General features: G+C 41.4%; 1 protein-coding gene across 1 annotated transcript in view; it reads left to right on the plus strand.

Annotated features, from left to right (window-relative positions):
• The window catches only part of BMP1 (bone morphogenetic protein 1), a 1,811,822-nt gene that overhangs the window by 579,638 nt on the left and 1,209,299 nt on the right, over positions 1-22,885 (plus strand). The window contains exon 4 of the mRNA XM_044082969.1: positions 6,186-6,303. Coding sequence (XP_043938904.1) covers positions 6,186-6,303 — 118 coding nt within the window. The remainder of the gene's footprint in view (positions 1-6,185; positions 6,304-22,885) is intronic.

Consider the following 22,885-nt stretch of genomic DNA (forward strand, 5'->3'; position numbering starts at 1 on the left):
AAGCCATATTCATCCTGTTTTTTTCTACAACTCATTAAATATCTATCAATTCATGTTTCAGGTAAAAATGAATGTGCAGTGTGTTCCTACATACGATACTGGTATTGAAATATAAAATACACAATTTATAATATAAAACCCCTTTAAAATACTGTTAAGATAATATACTGTCAATCTTGTATTAGAATTGTCGATTAAAACTTCAAAATACATGTATTGTTTATCCTTGATGAATATGGATACTCCCCCACCTTTTGTATTTTGGTCCAGGTTTTGTGGCCGAAGTATATGGTATGAGTTGTAGGTAGCCTGGCAGTGCTGGGGTGCTCTCTGGAGTCTTAAACCAGGTTTCTGTTACTGCACATATATCGATTTTCTCCATACTGAGGAGTGCCTCGAGTGCGTGCATTTTGAGGTTTAGACTTTTGGCATTGAGTAGCATTACTCTCAGTTTTTTGTTACTTGTGCTATTTACAGTAGTGGGTTTGTCTTTTGAGCCTTGCCTAAAAAAGTCACTATGGGAGTGGCAAGAGCCTTGGCCAGTATTCAAAACCCTAAGGGGTGACAGGTGCAAGCCGTCTCTAGCGAAGCAGTGTGGCTTGTCGAGCATGTCATCCCAGGCTGACAGACACTGGATCCCCTTTGAATGACACCAAAAGCTAAGCCAATTGTTGAAACTGATAATATTTGTACTTGTTCTGGAGTGACCTGAGTGCTTGTGTTATGTGGAGGATCCTGGCCCCCGACAGGCAGCTAACAGTAACCTTCTCATTGTTCAGCCTAGTGAGTGGGACGTCAGTGTGCCTGACTATAGAGTCACCTATTACTAGTGCGTTGGGTATGTTATTTTGCCTGAAGGGCTATGATTGCATGGCACACTGGTTTTGTGAAGTTTGTTTTGGGAGTTGGAGGTTGCTTGGATGTATGCTTTGGAGGTCTCTGTTGTTTTTGCAGATTTTTATTTAGAGTCTCCAAGTATGTTTTCGTGTATTTGTGTATTTTTTGCCTGTGCTGGTTTCATAGGTCTATGTGAGACTGGTGGTGTGATGCAAGTAATTCCCTTCTCCTCTTGACTGCCAGGTGCAGTCTTGGGTTGAAAGAGCTTAGCCTCCAGTTTGGCTGTATAATTGCATCTGTCGCATGTATTAGTGTTTGGTGGAAGGAGGGAGAGGGTTGTCAGTGTACATGAGGCAATTGTAACATTACCTCAAAATGCCCAGATTCACCAGTTGGACAGGAGAGTACACCTGAAACTGCCCTTTGAACGTGCCTGGATAGGTACAGTGAACTGTTTTACTGATTGGCTGGTAAGGTCAAATATAGAGCCTTGTCCTTCTCTACAGTATAGGGGAGTCTAGTGCTAAGGTTTATTAGTGCTTGCTATGAGTTTTGAGCAAGTGCCGGGATGAGAAGTGAATGGTTTGAGTGCTTAAGTTGAAAGTTTGTCTAGTTCCAAGAGAAAAATTGAAGAGTAGACTTTGTGGAGCTGGGAATAGGTATACCCTAGCTAACCGGTGCTGCCTGGTGCACAAAACCTTGTAAATGCAGGTTTTATAGCAGGGAAATGAAAGAGATAGAAATTAGCTCAAAATGGCCAATAAACTACTAATTTCTGGGCTGAACCCACTTCTCTAGGGACAGCTAGGCTGCTCAAAGCTCCTTCTTTCACAGTGAACAGAGAAACTTCCTTCTATCCAAGTAAGGTATGGGCAAACACAGAAACTTGTAACAGCCCTGAATTCAGCACTAACCTGAAAACTGGACTATACTAGCTTAGAAAGGTGGAAAAACAAGTATATATATTTTTTTGTTTTTTTCAGAAAATAAAGCAGAAACAATAAAAAAAAAACACTTTAAATGCACAGAAATGGCTATCACACGAATGTGTAGCCTACAACAGTTAAATAAAAACAACTTTGTTAAAGTGCAGGCAGTAAAATAAGTACAATATGTAGCTGAAACAAGCTTTTTAAATCACAGAAACTGTAGAAAATCAGCATTTTAGGTGGAATTAGCTAAAGGCAGCAATAAAATGCAGAAAAATTATACTTAATTGCTCCAAAGTCTCTCTTGTCTCTCTGCTACTGTAGAAATCTGCAGGGCACCAGGCAGGAGCTTGCTGAGCTGTATACTACTGTATACTCTTCATTGACAAGGCCCGAGAATTGCAACGTTGTTGCACTGAAAATAAAAATTCAGAGAGCACAGGATAGCAAAACAAACCCAACTTCGTGGTAATCACGGCTGTTTTGGTTGTTCCAATAGAATCTGAGTAATACCAGGTAAAGCAAACTGTCTGCTGTCCTTGCTGATGCATGAATGCTGACTGCTTTCTACTTGCCGTTCTGATGATGGCGTCTGTCCAGTTAGCTGTGTACTGTTGTTTAGTGTGTTTGTTTCTGTTCATGTTGTGGTGTTACAAAGGAGAATGATGTAGTTGGTATTAATTGATGTGTACTTGTTATAAAATTTAGTTTTAGTTTACAAGTTTGTACTTCCTCTGCATGACAATAAACTTATAGTCTGCTTCTGGATATTGGACTGAGGTCAGTAGCATAGTTTGCTCACTTGAACGTGTTTGCAACCTGCTATCAGACATAGTTGTAACAAAAAATTCTGTCTTAAAAAAATGTTTACATGCAGCACATTCTGCACTTCATAATGATAGCCATGGTGTGCATCCCTTGAGATGAAATCCTGAGCCCTTTGTGTCAACCTTCTTTTCATTCCTCTCCGAGATCCAGTTATGTTGGTCGACTGTTAACTTGCTTATTGGAAGATTGCCTCATGACAAAATGTATCAGGCAGCGACTTATTTATTTTATTTGCAATTTGTTAACCAGGTAGGTGGGCTGGTCTACTGACCTTTTTCCGCAATGACCTGGGCTCATAGATGGGTACATGAACAATAAATGGGCTGTACATGTACGAAATCAAGCTGTAACATGGCTTTTGCATAGATATACATACAGAGTAGGAAAGTCAGTGTAGATTAGTATATTCCTATATACAGTGGATATAAAAAGTGTACACACCCCTGTTAAAATGCCGGGTTTTTGTGATGTAAAAAAATGAGACCACAATAAATCATTTCAAAACTTTTCCCACCTTTAATGTGACCTATAAACCTGTGCAATTCATTTGAAAGAAAAACAAATCTGTTAGGGGAAAAAAATATAAAAAATAAAAACGTACAATAAGCTGGTTGCATAAGTCTGCACACCCTTAAACTAATACTTTGTTGAAGCACCTTTTGCTTTAATTACAGCATTCAGTCTTCTTGGGTACACACCTGCCATCAATTAAAGAGACTCTGATTAACCCCAAATAAAGTTCAACTGTTTTAGTAGGATTTTCCTGACATTTACTCAGTTGCCTGCTATAGCAAAAGCCATGGTTCGCAGAGAGCTTATAAAGCATCAAAGGGATCATTGTTGAAAGGTATCCATCAGGAGAAGGGTACAAAAACATTTCCACAGCATTGGATATACCATGGAACACAGTGAAGACCATCATCAAAAAGTGGAGAAAATATGGGACAGCAGTGACGTTGCAAAGAACTGGACGTCCCTCCAAACTTTATGAAAAAACAAGACAAAAACTGGTCAGGGAGGCTGCCAAGAGACCTACAGCAACATTGAAGGAGCTGCAGGAATTTCTGTCAAGTACTGGTTGTGTATTATATGTGACAACAAACTCCCGTATTCTCCATATGTCTGGCCTATGGGATAAGGTTGCAAGACGGAAGCCTTTTCTTACACAGAAAAACATCCAGGCCCAGCCAAAATTTGCAAAACCATACATCAAGTCTCCCAAAAGCATGTGGGAAAATGTGTTATGGTCTGATGAGACCAAGGTTGAACTTTTTGGCCACAATTCCAAAAGGTATGTTTGGCGCAACAAAAAACACTTTGCATCAACAAAAAAACACCATCCCCATGGTGAAGCATGGTGGTGGCAGTATCTTGCTTTGGGGTTGCTTTTCTTCAGCTGGAACTAGGGCTTCAGTCAAGGTGGAGGGAATTATGAACAGCTACAAATACCACTCACTTTTGGCCCAAACCCTTCAGGCATCTGCTAGAAAGCTGAAGATGAAGAGGAATTTCACCTTTTAACACGACAATGACCCCAAGCATACATCCAAATCAACAAAAGAATGGCTTCACCAGAAGAAATTTTAAGTTTTGGAATGGCCCAGCCAGAGCCCAGACTTAAATTCAATAGAAAATCTGTGGGGTGACCTGAAGAGAGCTGTGCACAAGAGTTGCCCTCGCAATCTGACAGATTTGGAGCACTTTTGCAAGGAAGAGTGGGCAAATATTGCCAAGTCAAGATGTGCCATGCTGATAGACTCCTACCTAAGAAGACTGAATGCTATAATTACGGCAAAAGGTGCTTCAACAAAGTATTAGTTTAAGGGTGTGCAGACTTATGCAACCAGCTTAATGTACGTTTTTTATATTTTTCCTCTAACAGATTTGTTTTTTTTTTCAATTGAATTGTACAGGTTATAGATCACATTAAAGGTGGGAAAAGTTTTGAAATGACTTATTGTGGTCTCTTTTTTTTTTAATCACAAAAAACTGACATTTTAACAGGGGTGTGTGCAGTTTTTATATACACTGTACAAGTATAAATATTGCACATGAAACACATATTACATAAAAGTTTACATGATCAAATAAGTATTGTAACTAGATAAGATTAGAATCATATCAGTTAAGTGAAGTATTGAAGCATGTTTGCCAACTATTCCTGTGTCTCTAAAGCATTTGCATAGGTCGTCTTATATAATATGCTCTTTTAGTGAAGTCTGAAATGTGTTTAATGTCTGTTGAGATCCAACTCCAGCAGGGAGGTGATTCTGTGTTGCTAGATGTATTTGCAGAAAGCTCCTTCTACTGATATCTTCGGCCTGTGTCTGATTAGGGTGATACCATTATCTTGACTTCCTCTGAGAGTGTAGGGTCGTTCATGTATGCCAGGTAAGCGATCTTAGTGTTACCCAGTGTCCAAGTACAACTATTTTGAAGGCTAGTGTGATAAGAGCAGTGGAAAATTTATATTGTTTATTTTTGTTTTGTTTGCCAGGGCTGTACACTGATAAGCTATGACCATTTGTATACAAATTGGTGTATAGATTCATAAGTCTGAATATCAAGCTTGCAGTCTGTGTCTTGATTGACATAACCCTGTATGTAAATTTCTGTATGTCTTATTATCTGTTAAATAATCCTATGTATTTTAAATGTAGTGACTTAATACTCACTGAAAACTTGCAAATAATTGCTTATGTTATGTGCCTTTCTTGCCCTTTCTTTCACGTTTTGGCACATGTAGCTTCCTGGGTCTAGTAGGTTCCTTATGGTATATGACACATTGTGCAATCTTGAGGGAAACGTATATTTTCCAGTCCTCCTGTCTTCTGCTTTTTGTTATTGTGGTCTTCCACTGAGCATAGTGTGACAAATGACCTATTTTAACACAGAGGGAGAGGAAAATCTGCTGTTACTGCAGAAAACAGTGTGGTGCTGAGCAGTCGAGCTCTCATGCTGTTAGTGCAGAAAGCATTGTGGTGCTGAGCAGTCGAGCTCTCATGCTGTTAGTGCAGAAAGCATTGTGGTGCTGAGCAGTCGAGCTCTCATGCTGTTAGTGCAGAAAGCATTGTGGTGCTGAGCAGTCGAGCTCTCATGCTGTTAGTGCAGAAAGCATTGTGGTGCTGAGCAGTCGAGCTCTCATGCTGTTAGTGCAGAAAGCACTGTAGTGCTGAGCAGTCGAGCTTTCGTTTATTTTGCTTGTACCATTTTGGCATTATGTTATATTGATACCTGTCTGGAAGTTTTAACTGTGTTTCATGGGATGGTGGGAAATAGTGTGCAAATACCGAACCTTCTATAAACTAATAATTTCATTTTTTTTTTCTTCCTCTTTGTCTTCTGCCTGTCTTTCTGTCCCACTTGCTCTCTCTCTTAAATTGCCAATTTTTTTCTTGTTCTTTTTGCTTTGCATCTGTTTTCATTGTGACTTCTCCCCATTTGGCCTTTCCATAACTCTCTTTTGCCATCTTCTACTTGTAATTCATTTATATTTTTTCTTGCCATATTTTATTCTTATCATTCCTCCGTCCTTTTTTTGATGGCTTCTTTTCCTTTCATTTCTTCTTTCCCCATTCTTCAACCTCCCAGGCAGTCAGAGAGCCATATTCAGACAGGCGATGAGGCACTGGGAGAAGCAGACCTGTGTTTCATTTATAGAGCGGACGACAGAGGATAGCTATATTGTTTTCACATACCGGCCTTGTGGGTAAGTGGCATGAGTCTGTCTTTGGATATTTGTTCCCCTTTTTCTGGCAGTGTATATATTATGCTTTAGTTGGAGCTGATAAGTAAATGGTTAGTACAGACACTGTGGCTGTCTCCTCCAAAAAAAAATAAATAAAAAAAATACCCGATTGCTGTGAGTGTTGGAGTCTTGTTTTGGTGTTGACTCTACATGAACAACACCACACTGCTTTATCAGAGGTGCTATTCTGCAGTGGAGTAGTCAACATCTAGCCTTCCCGAGCAGTGTTGGTCCTGCAAGTTGTGCACTGTATAGTTATCGCTGTTGGTGTAACCACTACCTTCTGCATCAAATCCAAAGAGAAGCTACTATAAATGATTGGTGTAATGCAAGGTTATCACAAAAAATGACTTCAGCTGTAGCCCTTGACAGAGTTGTACAGAAAATCTACACTGCCTGTTTTTAAGAAGAATTTGTTTATACTGATTATGTCCTAAGGCTCCCAAAACAAGGACAAAAGGAAGAGATGCATTGCTCTTTTTTTTAAAGCTACATCACAGACATGCCACCTTCACTTTGTTTTTAAGCCAGTTTTATGAAGAGGCATTTGTCTCTACTGCTGTTGAATTAAGGTTTGAGAAGTAAAGACACAAACGGAGTTGCACTGAATTATATTTTAAGGCTAACTGCTTGTCTCATCTGCTGTTAACCAGTCACCCAAGCATGTTTTGAAACTATTTTTCTGATGCAGTTTGACTTGTTAAATTTCATTGGATGCCATCTGACTGCTTCTGTGCTTTCGGTTGTGTTTCCTGCGGATATTCAGCAGTTTATCTCTTGTTTTAAAGTAAAAAAAAAAAAAAAAAAAAGTCCTTTGCTTGGTTGCCAAATGTATAGAGTGTCATGTAAAAGCTCATGTTTCAAAATGATAGCATGATGCCCGTAGGCACTTTTTGTTCTAAAATTAAAGTAGTCAGCACTGTACGGTACCACTCAGCTCTACATTTCTGTATAGATACAGATTTTTTTAGCATGATTAGAGTCCTTAAGAGCTTTAAATCGATAGTAGCAGAATAGCCCTGTAATAAAAAAATAAATATAGAAATAAAAAAAAAGTTTTTGTTACTATGGTCATAGCTGGACTGGGGCTAGTCCCTCATGACCTGCACTCAACAACTCTAGTAACAAACTAGAGATAGAGCTTTGGGTAAGAAAATCTAGGAAAAAATTATTTTGCAGTTATTGAATTAGTTACTATAGTATATGACTCTAATGCAGAAACTTCCCAGAAAATAATTTCAGAATCCTTCAGACTGTGTTTTAACCGTTTTCCTGATGTTTATTTTAAATGAATATTGATTTATTGATCAGATGACCCCCAAAGTATCCAGGAATTTGTATTTTCCTATTACATTAAATGCTGAGTTATCTTCCCACCTATTATCATTGTCAGTGTATTCAGTGCTCCAGTAAGTTATTTTGTACCGAATTTACACTTGGTATCAGAATTGTTCCGCGGTGGTGGTGCTGCAGTAGCGTTGTCGCCTCACAGTAAGACGCTGTCCAGTTCGATTCTCAGCTAGAGCGTCTTCTGCGTGGAGACGTGTGAATGGGCGTACCTTCGTTGAAGGTTGTGCATCAGGCCTGGCAAGCCAGTACGTAAAAAATCAACTGCCAATCATTAGCGGACCGGAGTTCCACTGTGGCGACCCCTAACCGGGAAAAGCCGAAAGACACAAACATCAGAATTGATATGAGCAACTTTCTTTATTCATTAAGTTATTGATTTGCAACATGAGTTCCCATATATGTACAAGAACAACAAAAGAAAATCCCAATAACAGTTTTCGTTATTGTTATTATACAATTCCCTTTGTAACGCTATTCTTTACTCTTACTTTTCAGTTCCTCTCAGTGTGCCTATTTAAGTACTTTATTATTCTGTATATATTTTCTCAAATACATATTTTATTTTCATGAAATTTACTTCCTCCGCCTTTTAATGTTCCCATCTCTAGGTATTTTATTTTCTTTACATTATGCAATATTTTATTTACAGTTAGTTTAATGTTTGATTTCCACTTTTATTTCTATAATTTCCTCCAGCTCAGGTGTTGGCATTTTGGGAGGCCCCAGTAAGTGTCATGCTGGGGACCCCCTGGACACTTCCAGTCTAAGTATCACCCTGTTACCGGCATCCTTCATAAGTACCCTTTTAGCTCATGCTGCAAAATTTTAATAGTATGCACAGACTGAACTATAGCTATAATGATCTTACCTCATGGCAGGCATGTGTACTACAATATGTTGGTCCATCTCACAGAAGGACATTCATAGATACTGGCATTTAGTTGCACTGACGATGCAGTACAGCAACCCTATGTACAGGGCTGGGTTTAGGTGAAATGATGCCATAGACAAAAGGCTCCATGGCCCCTCCCTACCTACTGTTTCACCCCCACACATCCGCCAGTGCTCCCCCCTATTTCCCACAGAAATTAATGTCTTATTTTTTTCTTTGAAGGAAGACATAAGCTATGCCCAAAGCTTAATGTTCAGAGCTGACAAAATATTTGCTCACAATAAATAAACAAGGCAAATGTTTGAGAGGATGCATACATCTTTTCCAGAAATACTTCCTACTTCCCACCCCTAAAAAGAAAGTTATGTATTTCAAGTGACTGCTGTCAAGCATATACATGACATGCTTCCTTATCCCTACCTCCCCAAAACAGCCCCCTGTGTATATACTGGTTGTGTGATTGTGAGGAAAGTGAAAAAACAATAATGTTCACTTTAATGTATTCCAACTTTTTGTGCTAGGCTGTACACTGCCTCTATACTAGCTAAAGATAACCTTCTTCACACACCTGTGAGGTCTTTGAGAAAAGTAAAAGAGACAATTACCACATTGTCCATCCTGAGCCCCAGTGCAAGCTGCATTGTCCTCCTGTACACACCTCTGAGGTTTGATTGTGATAAAAATTTAAAGAAGTAATGTTTACACCATACCCAGACCTCTTCGCATGCTACAGCAACCTTCTGTGCACACCTCTAAGCAGGGCTTGTTTATGAATGGACATTGCTGAGGACAGACTACCACTAAGTCCAAGTCAAAACCCATTTATACAGTCCAGGGTATGGGGGCCACCAGTCCCCTAGAAGCTTCAACAGTCTGAATGTTCTGTGATGTATTTTATACTCTGTTTTTCAAATATAATTACTTGTGTGATTTTATTTAATGCTACCCAGAAGAGTTACATACATGCTTGGCATTATTGTGCTTGTGCACAGATACAAATCAGTGCATCATGTTTTATATTGTGCTTGTGCACAGATACAAATCAGTGCATTATGTTTTATATTGTGCTTGTGCACAGATACAAATCAGTGCATTATGTTTTATATTGTGCTTGTGCACAGATACAAATCAGTGCATTATGTTTTACACACACACTCTGCATGTTCTCTTTCAGAGAGGGCATGCAGACTCCACATAGAAAGATCCAGAGCCAAGAACTCAACCAGAGAAAAATGCTGTGGCAGTGATGCTCAATGTGCCACTGCAGCAGTGAGCAGTTGCTTTCACACTCTTCTTCCCACCAAACCATCAAAGGTAGCCACGTATCATGTGTAAAGTCTGTGTTTGTGGTGGTGACAGAAATTATGGCCAACTTGTTACTCTTAAACACACTGCAACATCACCCTCCCAGCATAATGTCAAATGTTATCATATTGTAGTATTCTAAACATGAGGAATCCTCCCCCTGAGGCAACCCAAATGTCCGGCCTATATACAAAAGCTTATCCTGGCTGCTGCATGGTGTATGGGACATCACACGTAGATACCATAAACCATGGGCCAAAAATGTGATGTCTGCACACACATACCTCAGAACTTCTCGGCTGCCAGTCGAATTTCAGCTTGCTCATTCTGCTCTGCGCCAAAGATGTCTAAAAAGGTAAGTACCCCGTTGGGAAACCTTTACTTTTTTTCTCTAGTTCTGGTTGCTGTCATTTGCTTAATTGTTAGCCGATTCCTTCCATGTCATCTAGAAAGAGAAAATGAAAGTGCGGACATCAAATCCTGCAAAAAGACAGCCATGACCTCTGCCTGTTTTGCCTAGGGCCTTCCCATGACTACAAATCCTGCTGTGTTTGCCAGTTGTTTGTTCTGAAGACCCTATGCAGCTATCTAGTGGCCCTTAATCTTTTTGTTGAGAACTGACATCTAAAAGGACTAGCCTTGGGTATGGAAGTGAAGCCCAGTGTGTCAGCCAAACCGCCTAAGAAAAAGGCCAAAGTTTCAAGGCCTGAGAAAGTGCCTATGCTTCTGGATTCAGACATCCTGCCAGCTGCCGATCTAGGGGCTAAGGTACATCTGACGACTTTGGCGACTGTGGCGGGTTTCTTTTCAGACACCTCGCTAGTTTCTCCAACTGGCACATCCATGGAGGTTATTCTGATGTCAGTTTCCGAAGTCGGGGGGAGCTATATTTGCCCATATGCCCTTTGCCAGCTTCTGTTTCTGAGGAGTCTCCCTCTAGTTCTCCCATTTCCTTGCACCCTGTGCCTACTCCTTTTCAGACCAGACCTAGGATGCCCTCACTCAAAAAGAAACAAAAAAAAAACTAAACATTTGTCTGCTTCTTCTGAGGGTATCCCAGATTAGCAATCATTTTCCCAATCCCTTTTCCAGGCCTTCATGGCCCTCAGGCCTGCTACTTCACTGGCCCCATCTGCTGTGCCAGCCCTGAGTCCCAGGCCTGCATCCTTAGAGCCCTCACCTCAAACTCCAGGAGAGGCATCTTCCTCCTCTTCTTCTGATGAGTCCCTCTTTAGCCTCCCCCTTAGGATACTGCTCACCAGAAGAGGACTCCCTAGAAGGTGACTCCCCACCAGAAGACATAACATTTGTAGAAACAATTACCAAAATTAGGGAGTATTTCAAGTGGGATTCCACCTAAATGACAGAGGTTCAAAAAAACGATATGAGCTACTCCAGATGGAATCTCCTTTATTCAGCCATCCCTCCAGTCACCCCTGCATACTTGGATGCCTTTGCCTCATCCTCCAAAAGCTCCTGACTCTCAGCCACCTGTACCTAAGAGACCAAACAGGTTCTATAAAGTACCTGACAACTGTAAGTTCCTCATTAAGCCCTCCTTCGCAGACCCTGCTGTTATTGTGGTCGCATCAGATAAGCAATCCAGACAGATCCCTTCTTTTTTGCTTCCATCAGATAAGACAGCAAAATGATGGACAGATTAGGAAAGAAATTTACATCTTTTCTACCCTGGCCTTCAGCGCCATCAACTACCAAACCTGTGTGGTGAAATATGCTCTGGTTCTTATTTCCCAGGCCTTAGACCAAGTTAATGCAGCTCCTGATTCCTCTGACAAGGCACAGGTGGCCTCTACCCTTTCTGTAGCTGCACAGGTTTCGAAGCACCCCATAAAATGCAGCTATGATGCTGCAGTAGCATCATCTAGATCAGCCGCCTCTGCTTCTGTTCTTCAGAGGTACTCCTGGCTTGGGCTATAACATCTGCTTGATGATTTTAAGACCACATCCTGGATGCTCTACTTGATAATACTTTTCTTTCTGATAAACAGTCAACAGAGATTTTTAAGACTCTGCAAGAGAAAAGCAAAGATTTGCAGGACCTCAAGCTTCTCTTTGTATCAGTAGTGCCAAAGTTTTCATAGAAACTACACTTCCAAACCCAATTTTGTCAGGAAGGCCACTGCACCACCCTCTTCAAAGTAAAGGAAAGGTGTCAGGAAATCATCCTCTGCCAGGCATACCTTTCCCCAGTCTAATCCTAGACAGCCCTTTCCCGACAGGCCGAAGAGTGCATGACTGGCGCACTCCTACCAACAACCTTCCTCTTTCTTCCCACCTCTCTCACTGTCTTCCCCTGTGGCAACACATCACATCAGACAGCTAGGTCTTGTCAGTAGTGGAAAAAGGGTATTTCATGACTTGGAAAGAAAAAGCCATCCCAAAAAAAGTCCCACATCCTCCAAAGGACCAAATCCACCTCATCTCACAGGTCATATAAGATCTAGTCGGTCAGGGTGCAATTCAAAAGGTCCCACATGGACAGGAAGGCCTAGGATTTTATTCCAGACTCTTCTTAGTCCCAGGAAATGATGGACCATGGAGACCCATTCCAGTCCTGTCCCTACTAAACCCTATCTCCATGTTCCCACCTTCCACATGCTCTTCCTTCAAACCCTTCTTCCATTTTTGACCCCCAATTCATATCTGGCCACTTTAGCTTCACATCCCTATTCACCCATCTTACTGCATATACTTGGGACCTGTCATTGCATTATCAGTTTACTGCCTTGCCTTTTGGTTTGTCCACAGCACCAAGGGTATTCACAAAATGCCTAGCTCCAGTGGTAGCCTTTCCCAGAACAAAAGGAGTTCGGATCTACCCTTAACTGGACAATCTCCTTATCCAAGCAGCTCATCCAGATACTCTCCAAAAGCATTTACTATCCACCATTTCCCTTCTAAAAGTCTTAGGCTTCACCATCAACCAGCTCAAGTCCTCCCTGACCTCCTCACAAGATCAAGTGTTCCTGGGGTGCAGATTAAGTACAGGTCTGATGAATACCTTCTTCCCTGTAGAAAAGGTCACATTTTTAACTTTGTACTTCAAGGACCTACTCCTAGCCAGTAGCATTTCATCCAGGGAGTTTCTACATCTCCTGGCCTTTGTGATAGCCAGACTTCTAATGCTGCCCCCTAGCCAGACTATATATGAGAAAGTTTCAGTGGTACCAGAAGAATGTTTGGTCCTGACACACCCATCCATTAGAATTTCAGATTCCCTTCTTTCCATGTCTCAAGAAAGAGATTTGCTGGTGGATCCAGCAAGTTCACCTGAACCCAGAATTGTCTCTACAACCTCTCCCAGCGGATCTACAGATTTACACAGATGCATCAGAACTGGGGTGGGGAGTAACTATGAATGGTCTGAAGGTTCAGGGACAGTGGGACAGCCATCAAAGGAAAAAACACATAAATGTAAGGAAAATCATTGCCCTTATCCTAGCCTTAAAGACTTTCCTCCCTTCAGTCACCCTGGACCTCTAAACATTTTCACAGACAACACCGCAGACCTCTGGTAGATCAACAAACAAGGAGGAACAAAATCCTACCTACTTTGCAGGATGGCTATCCAAGCTTTGGAAATGGCCACTCTCTCCAAGGTAATGCTGCAGGCAGTTTACATTCCATCACAAAACATTGTTCAGGCAGTTGCTATCAGCAGTTAATCTCTCTGAACCACGAGTGGATGTTGCACAGAGATGTGTTTCTGGATATAGTCCACCGGTGAGGCATACCTCAAATAGACCTGTTTGCCTTCCCTCAGAACAGACAATTAAAGCTATTCTGCACAAGGACTCCTCCTCCTCAGGCATGGAGGGTGGATGCATTCTCAATTTCCTGCAAGGGGATGTTTCTTTATGTACCACCCCCTCCCTCTCATACAGAAAGTGCTGCTGAAGATTCAACAGGACAATCCCAAAATCTTGCTGGTAACTCCCCTTTGGCCAAGGCAGCATTGGTCCCCCCTTCCTTTTTAACTAGCCAAGGGCAATCCACAAGTTACCTCCCAAGGTGGACCTCATCACACAATAGAAAGGATATCTTATCCACTCACACCTACAGACCCTCAAACTGACACTGAGAGTCATAAAATTCTGAACCCATTTAGACACCTTTACTCAGAGGATGTGCTTTCTGTTCTGCAGGAGGCCAGGAAACCCACTACCAGGAAATCCTACCTTTCTAAATGGAAAAAGTTATCCAATTGGTGTCTCCAGAAACAACTACATCCTTTCCAGGCTGACGTACCTCTAGTTTTGTCCTACTTGTGTGAACTTCTGAAGAAGGAACTTTCGTATTCATCAGTGAAAGTCCATCTGTCAGCTATCTCACCATGCCTACCTCTCAGTCCACCTTTGCTGTCCAGAACAGAGGTAAAGCTTTTTCTTAAGGGTGTGATCCATAGCAGGCCACCAAGAAAACCCATTCCCCCTTCTTGGGACCTGAATTATATTCTAGAAAAACTCACCATTGCACCTTTTGAGCCAGCAGCATCACCCTCCCTGAAGATGTGCACTTGGAAAACTGTGGTTCTAGTAGCCCTGACTTTGGCTGGGAGGGTTTCAGAGTTACAGGCACTCTTGGCTATCCCACCATACCTGATATTCCATAAGCATAGGGTCTACCTTCGCACAAACCATTCCTTCATGTCTAAAGTGGTCAATGAACTTTTGATTAACCAGTCCATCCCACTTGCCCACCTTTGTTTTCTTCTCCACAGAATGACAGTGAGAGTGTGCTCCATTCCCTTCATGTTCACAGGCAACTTTGATTTTACCTGGACAAGACAAAGAGTTTAAGAAAGTCTAATCAATTGTTTGTCTCCTTTTACCTTCACGATCTGTCTCCAAACAAACAATTGCTTCATGGATTTCCAAAACTGTTATCTTCTGCTACGTTTTCCATGGCAAACACCTTCCCTGTGCTGTGAGGACCCATTCTACCAGAGATGTGGCCTTCTCAAGGGCTTTTTTCAAAGGTTTAGATACCACCAGTATCCTAGAGGTAGCCACGTGGTCTTCAGTCCACACTTTCACTGAACACTACAAGCTGGACTGTATCTCCTAGGCTAGAGCAGGCTTTGCCAAACCCATCCTGCATAGTATCTTAGAAGGTTGTTGTTCTCCTGCCACCACCCATAACACAAGATGAGCTTTGGTATTCTCCCTCATGTTTAGAATAGTGCAACATGAGAATAGAAGGACATAGAATAGTTATGTATAATCTTACCATAACCACAGATGTCCTTCACTTCCATGTTGCAGTATTCCTATCCCTCCCTCCTACCCCCATTAAGGCATCTCCTTCATATTCAGTTGACTTTCCCTCTCTATAGCATCTCCTTCATCAAGTTGACTTTCCCTCTGGGAATGACATCCTGATCAGCTTACCTTACACTACTGTCCAACTGGGCTATTTAGTTCTGAGGTCAGTGCATGCATGCAGACATCACATTTATGGCACCTTTGTGTGATGTCCCATGCACCATGCAGCAGCCAGGCTAATCTTTTGTATAAAGGCCGGATGTTCTAGTTGTTTCAGGTAGTGGATCCCTCATGTTTACAATACTGCAACATGGAAGAGAGGGACAGCTATGGTTATGGTAAGATTTTACACAACTATTCTTTTCTGCTAGAAAGTGAAAGAAATTATACTTAGCTTGTTACTCTTACACTGCCCCCCTAATACACACATACACACACACACACACATACATACATACATACATACACACACACACACACACACACACATACACACACACACACATACATACATACACACACACACACACACACACACACACACACACACACACACACACACACACACACACACACACACACACACACATGCATAAATAATTGCAGTATTCCTTTTACACTGATTTCAGCAAATAGCAGCACATTATGTGGAATTGGTACTGCCACACCAAGTCAGCGACTGCTTTCAAACAGAAGGGGCAAGCCACTTTTATTCTTCACCCACACCAAATGAGCGACCGATGTCAAACAGAAGGGGCAAGTCACTTTTATTCTATACTCACACCAAATCAGCGACCGATGTCAAACAAGAAGGGGCAAGTCACTTTTATGCACCTCATTGACGAGTATTGCACAACTGTCATTATGTATGATTTCATACAATCTCCCTGATTTTGCTTCATATTTTACTCTATCTTTTCTAAAAATGTTGATTTGCTGATGAATCATTCAGTATTCTAGACTGCCAGATATTAGAGTTTCATACTTCATGTTGTCCAGAAAATGCATGCTGATGTGAAATACGCTATCTTATTAACTTTTAATTGAATTAGAGTAATTAAAAAGTGCTTATGATTTTGAACCTTAATTCTGCATTATTTTTGGCTTTGCCCAGAATTGAGAGCATCTGCTATCCTTCCAGTATTTATAAAACTTCTTGAAAGAGAAAACCGTCTCAGAGATCAAGAGCATCTGTTCTTCTCAGCATTCAAAATAAACACTGAGATCGGTCACTCTGAGCTCCTGATTTCTAGTGCTTATTAATTAATTTAATTAATTAATTAATTAATTACCTGGGTTAGTCCAACTGAGCGAGCAACCCATTTTCAGTGGAAACCCAAGAAGAACAGCTCCAAAAAAAAAAAAAAGTGCAGTTCAAAACAGATTCTCACAAAAACAATTCATGATAGATTTTTAACAGTATACATTTGTAAGATAGCAATTATATTTGAAGTTCACAACGAGTTACAAAATAGATGGTCAATGTAGAGCAGAGACAGAAATGAGTTAAGTAGCAGCTGGACAATATAAATGATTGTGGAGAGCAAAAACTAATTATATACAAGTGAGGATAACTAAAGCATTGCAGATGCCAGTTTTATAGACTGATGTAACTAAAAATGATACAGCATGAGAATGAAGAATAATTATAGTTAATTTAGTTAAGAAGAGAAAATGCAGAAATAGAGCAAAAGTGTTAGGTCTTTTGCAGGTGAAGTAAGTGGCTTGAGTTCATTCACAGATTAAACCTTTCTTGAGTTTATTCTCAGATTAGACCTTGCTCAAGTTCGTTTACAGATTAGACCTTGCTCGAGTTCATTCCCAGATTAGACCTTGCTCGTGTTCATACCAAGATTAGACCTTGCTCGAGTTCATTCACAGATTAGACCTTGCTCAATTTCGTTTACAGATTATTAGACCTTGCTCGAGTTCATTCACAGATTAGACCTTGCTCGAGTTCGTTTACAGATTAGACCTTGCTCGAGTTCATTCCCAGATTAGACCTTGCTCGAGTTCATTCCCAGATTAGACCTTGATTGAGTTCATTCCCAGATTAGACCTTGCTCGAGTTCATTTACAGATTAGACCTTGCTTGAGTTCATTCACATATTAGACCTTGCTCGAGTTCATTCCCAGATTAGACCTTGCTCGAGTTCATTCCCAGATTAGACCTTGCTCGAGTTCATTCACAGATTAGACCTTGCTCGAGTTCGTTTGCAAATTAGACCTTGCTCGAGTTCATTCATAGATTAGACGTTGCTTCAGTTCATTTACAGATTAGACCTTGCTCGAGTTCATTCCCAGATTAGACCTTGCTAGAGTTCATTCGCAGATTAGACCTTGCTCGAGTTCGTTTACAGATTAGACCTTGCTCGAGTTCATTCACAGATTAGACCTTGCTCGAGTTCATTCACATATTAGACCTTGCTCGAGTTCATTCCCAGATTAGACCTTGCTTGAGTTCATTCCCAGATTAGACCTTGCTTGAGTTCATTCCCAGATTAGACCTTGATTGAGTTCATTCCCAGATTAGACCTTGATTGAGTTAATTCCCAGATTAGACCTTGCTCGAGTTCATTTACAGATTAGACCTTGCTCAAGTTCATTCCCAGATTAGACCTTGCTCGAGTTCGTTTACAGATTAGACCCTGCTCGAGTTCATTCATAGATTAGACCTTGCTCGAGTTCGTTTACAGATTAGACCTTGCTCGAGTTCATTCATAGATTAGACCTTGCTCGAGTTCATTCACATATTAGACCTTGCTCGAGTTCATTCCCAGATTAGACCTTGCTCAAGTTCATTCACAGATTAGACCTTGCTCGAGTTCATTCCCAGATTAGACCTTGCTCGAGTTCATTCCCAGATTAGACCTTGCTCGAGTTCGTTTACAGATTAGACCTTGCTTGAGTTCATTCACAGATTAGACCTTGCTCGAGTTTGTTTACAGATTAGACCTTGCTCGAGTTCATTCATAGATTAGACCTTGCTCGAGTTCGTTTACAGATTAGACCTTGCTCGAGTTCATTCCCAGATTAGACCTTGCTCGAGTTCATTCCCAGATTAGACCTTGCTCGAGTTCATTCCCAGATTAGACCTTGCTCGAGTTCATTCACAGATTAGACCTTGCTCGAGTTCGTTTACAGATTAGACCTTGCTCGAGTTCATTCACCATTTGCCAGCTTTGTTCTCAGTGTCCCATCACAACACTGTTTAGGATAAAGTGCATAATTGGTGAATGAATGATACTTTTCTCATTTTCCCCTCAACCACCAGTAGTTTTTGTGGGGTCTCCACTCAGTCAAGCATGTTGTCTCCTAAAGCCAGCTGTGACGTGTTTTAGTGGAGAGAATGCTGAGCATCAGGGTTTAACTAAGTCAATGGTGCAATTTTTTTTTAACAATTTTATTGAATTATCTCTTAAGATGCAGGCAAACATACATTGATATAAAAGAAAACAAAATATATTAACATATTCCCAGTTGCAAACATTATACATCACATATATTCTTTTGAGTAATATCATCAATCAAACATTACATAAATTGATCATTTCATGCCTTCCTTTAAACCTCACTCCTCCTCTGAAACATTATTTTATTTTATTTATTTAACATTTGTTTACTGGGATAATCCAACTGGAGAACTGGTGTATGTTTTCAGCAGAGGCCCAGGGAGAAAAGCTCCACACAGTGCAAAATTAACAGTAATTAATAGTAACAGTTACAGGTTGCAAAAGTTTAAAATGTAATAAACAGTTGACAACATGCTACAAAAGTTTAAAATGATTAACAGGTACAAAATAGTAAGAACTTACTGAACAGAAGAGAGACATTACAAGTGTTAGATAGAAAGTTGGTTGCCATGTGTGCATAGCATTAAAGTGTCAAAAACATATGTACAGTATTTACAAAGAGCATTGTTTGAGCACAGTAGTATTCACAAGATGTTTGTATTGCACATATTGGTCTGACAATTTCCATTATTTTTACTATGCAATTTGCTCTTACCCTTTTTGAGATCAAAGTTCCAGTTATTTTGTGTCTGTTACAATATTTAATACATTAAGTACAGTTGGTTTAGGCTTTGATTTACATTTTCCAGTAATTGATTTTTTGACAGCCACCTGATTAAAACTTAACAAGGCCTTACTTTTGACTATAAGTGATTAATCTGTGCTTCATTGTGAGTTTTTTTTCTTACTGAGCTCTTAACCTTAAAATTGAGTAGCATAGTCTAAATACAGGTCTGCGGCATCCAGAGCTTCAGCTACACAGTTTTTAACCCTTTTTGAGGTATTCCAGCTACAAGTTTTCCGTTAGTAGCACTTATCTAATTGTACTACTCATAGACCTTCCTCCTTTACCCTCTTAGCTCTTTCAGTTTCTGACAAATATGGATGGACAATTTCCTACATTTTCTCTTGCGAGTCTTGTTGATGTGGGCATCCTGAGACATTGTAGCAACTGCCTCATGTACATGGACAACCCTCTACTACTACCACCTACAAACACAATTTGTGAGAGATGCAGATACATCAAGCACCTAGTGCCATTGCTCTGTCCCCCACAAACCAGTATATCTGGTACTGAGAAGGTTGGCAACATGAACACCACACCTCAAACACCACCCACACAACACCCCCCAAAAATGCGGAGGTCCTCAACAAAAGCATACCCAAACAAGAGAGACCTCCGAGGCATAAATGCACGCAAACTCCACTGCCCACCACACCACACACCACACGTAGTCCACACACCTGTGTCTCACAGCCACTGAGGCCTAATCATAAACCCGACATATTAGTCATAGGAGACTCCATTGTGAGATGCACAGATGTGCCCCTCACCAGGCTGGGTAAGGAGAAAGTCACGGTTAGTTGTTTGTCGAGTGATAGAATCTGCTATATCACCAATGCACTCAAGTCTCTCAACACGTACTGTTATGACTCTGTCATAGTCCATGCTGAAGTGAATAACCTGAAACATGTCTCCCTGGACTATGTGAAGAGAGACATGATCGAGCTCTCTGAGTATGTGTCCCAGGCAGGTATGTCCCTAGCCTTAAGCTGCATTCTACCATCACCCAGAATGATGCCTTAATACAAACAGAAAATTATTGACTTTAACGACTGGCTTAGTTTCTGGTGTCATTCAAAGGGGATCCAGTACCTGACAGCCTGTGATGACATGATTGACAAGCCACAATGCTTTGCCAGAGATGGCCTGCATCTGTCTCCCTTGGGCTTCAGGCTCCTGGCAAAGGTTCTTGCCTCCCCATAGTGCCTTTTTTAGGCAATGCCATGAGGTCAAAACTACCAACATGTAAATTTCATCTAAACGTAAATTAAAGGTCATGCTGCTTAACGCTAAGAGTCGAAACATGAAACTGCAGTCATTGCAAGCATTCTTAACCCTGGAAGAAGCTGACATTTGTGCAGTCACAGAAACCTGGTTCAAGACTGTGTAGAGCACCCCAGCCATACCAGGTTACTCATCCTGTCATTCATTCAGACCCCAAGCCGTTGGCAGCAAAACAAGAGGAAGTGGAGTTGCAATATATATCTATAAAAGAGACACCTCTAGGAAGGTCAAACAGTATGATGCCCAGGTAATACTCCAGGTGCAGTTAACCACTGACAGGACTCCTATTCAAATTGTAGCTAGCTACAGGCCTCCAACTCTGATTCAAGATGCCCCTTCCACCTATCTGGACCTCTTTGAATCTATCAAGATTCAACCCTTTACCCTGATCCTGGGCGACTTTAACTATCCAACCATAGATTGGAAGAAATACTCATACCGAAACACAAATGCCCAGAGATTCCTCATTTTCGTCAATGCAAATGCCTCAGACCAGTTGGTTGACACCCCCACAAGGACTTGGTATTAACCAATGTGAGTAACCACTGCAGTATCCCTACAGTATCATCATCCCTGGTAAGATCTGACCACAAAGCAGTCACTTTTGAAGTCACCATCTCTCTTGACACTCCCCCCCCCCCCCCCCAACCAAGCTAGGGTCAAACAAAAAAACTTCTCCAGAGCTGATTACAAGTTCCTGAGGGAAGGTATAAACAGCTTCACAGCCCCCTCCCCTCCACAGAAACTGGCACATACATCCAAACTTACACCAAAGTACTATATGAGCAATTATATAGCTGCACAGAATCAGGAATATCAGACAGGACAAAATCCTCCTTCACAAGGAAGAGTAAACCTGTGGACATCTACAATAAATAAACTCTGTAATAAAAGGAAAAAAATTGCTGTCCAGGACCAAAAAAGAGCAGGTGTCTAATTGGAAGCAATCTCTACTTAGCCTGAACAAGCAAATAAGAGCACTAGTGAAATCCTCCAAAGCAAACTTAGAGTCCAAACTGGTCACATCTACTAAAGACAATCACAAGTCTTTCTTCACATATGTCCGCAATCTCAAGGGAAGCACGCAGATCTGCTTAGAACTGGTGGTCAAGGACACCACATACACAAACCCTGTAGATGTAGCCAACCTGCTGGCAGACAGGTTCAGTGAAAACTTCACTTCTCTGTCCCCCCATCAGTAAAACAGGACATCCCCAGTACCTGCCCCGTCCCCTTATCTCTAGGGAGCAAGTCACCACTGCCCTCTCAAAGCCAAAAAATACAGCCTCCATGGGACACGATAACATCCCAGGCTGCATCCTACATGAACTCAGACAGGAACATTCACCATTAGACACCTTATTCAACCAAAGCCTGAGTACTGGCTTTGTCCCAGCTGAGCAGAGGATAGCTACTGTCATCCCTTTGCACAAAGGTGGAGCATTCATCGATGGAGGAAATTCTAGACTCTTCAGCCTAACTAGCCTGATCTGCAAGGCCATGGAGCGGATTATCATGGACCTCATTAAAAAGGACATTGGCAATCTCCAGACACTTGATCCCACACAGATTGGTTTTGTCAAGGGGAGGTCATGCCTGTCAAATTTGGTCACCATAGACGAGGGGAAGACGGTGCACACCGCCTACCTTGACCTGGCCAAGGCCTTTGATACTATTCTCCATTCAGGTATAATAGATAAACTCTCTCAACTAGGCATCAATCCATATGTTACCAGGTGGGTAGCAAACTGATTCACTGATGGAGACCACCTTGTCAAAAGAGGGAAAGACACCTCAAGTAGTAGACCCACAACAAGTGGTATAACCCAGGGATAAGTCTTGGGGCCTCTGCTGTTTGGGATATACTTCTCAGAGGTGCAGGCCAAATCTAGTGGGCTTTGGCTGACCAAGTGTGCAGATGACTGCAAGCTGGGTGCTGTCATCAATTCCCCTAGAATGTGGACATCCTCCAAGAGGGTCTCACCCAAACAAATGACGGGTGCTAGAAACATGGCCTCAAACTGAATGCCAAAAAATGCATCATCATCCCTTTTGGGGAGAATGACGTCCCCACAAATTATTACATTGAGAATAAGGCAATAAGCACACAATCAGTCGTGAGGGACTTGGGAACCCAGGATGTTAGGAAACTGACTTTTGACCACCATATTGCCAACATTTTGCAGAAAGCTTTCTACATGGCCCACCTCATTAGTAAGGGTATCTCATCCAGGGACAAGGTGGTCATAACATCCCTGTATCCTCCCCTTATAAGACCGATTATTGAATACAGTGCCCCTTTTGGCTTGTACCTCACAAAGCACATGCAGCATTTGGAGAGACCACAGAG

The sequence above is a fragment of the Protopterus annectens genome, chromosome 9.part0 (genome assembly GCF_019279795.1).
Source record: "Protopterus annectens isolate FY-2018-M chromosome 9.part0, PAN1.0, whole genome shotgun sequence".
Classification (NCBI taxonomy): domain Eukaryota; kingdom Metazoa; phylum Chordata; order Ceratodontiformes; family Protopteridae; genus Protopterus; species Protopterus annectens.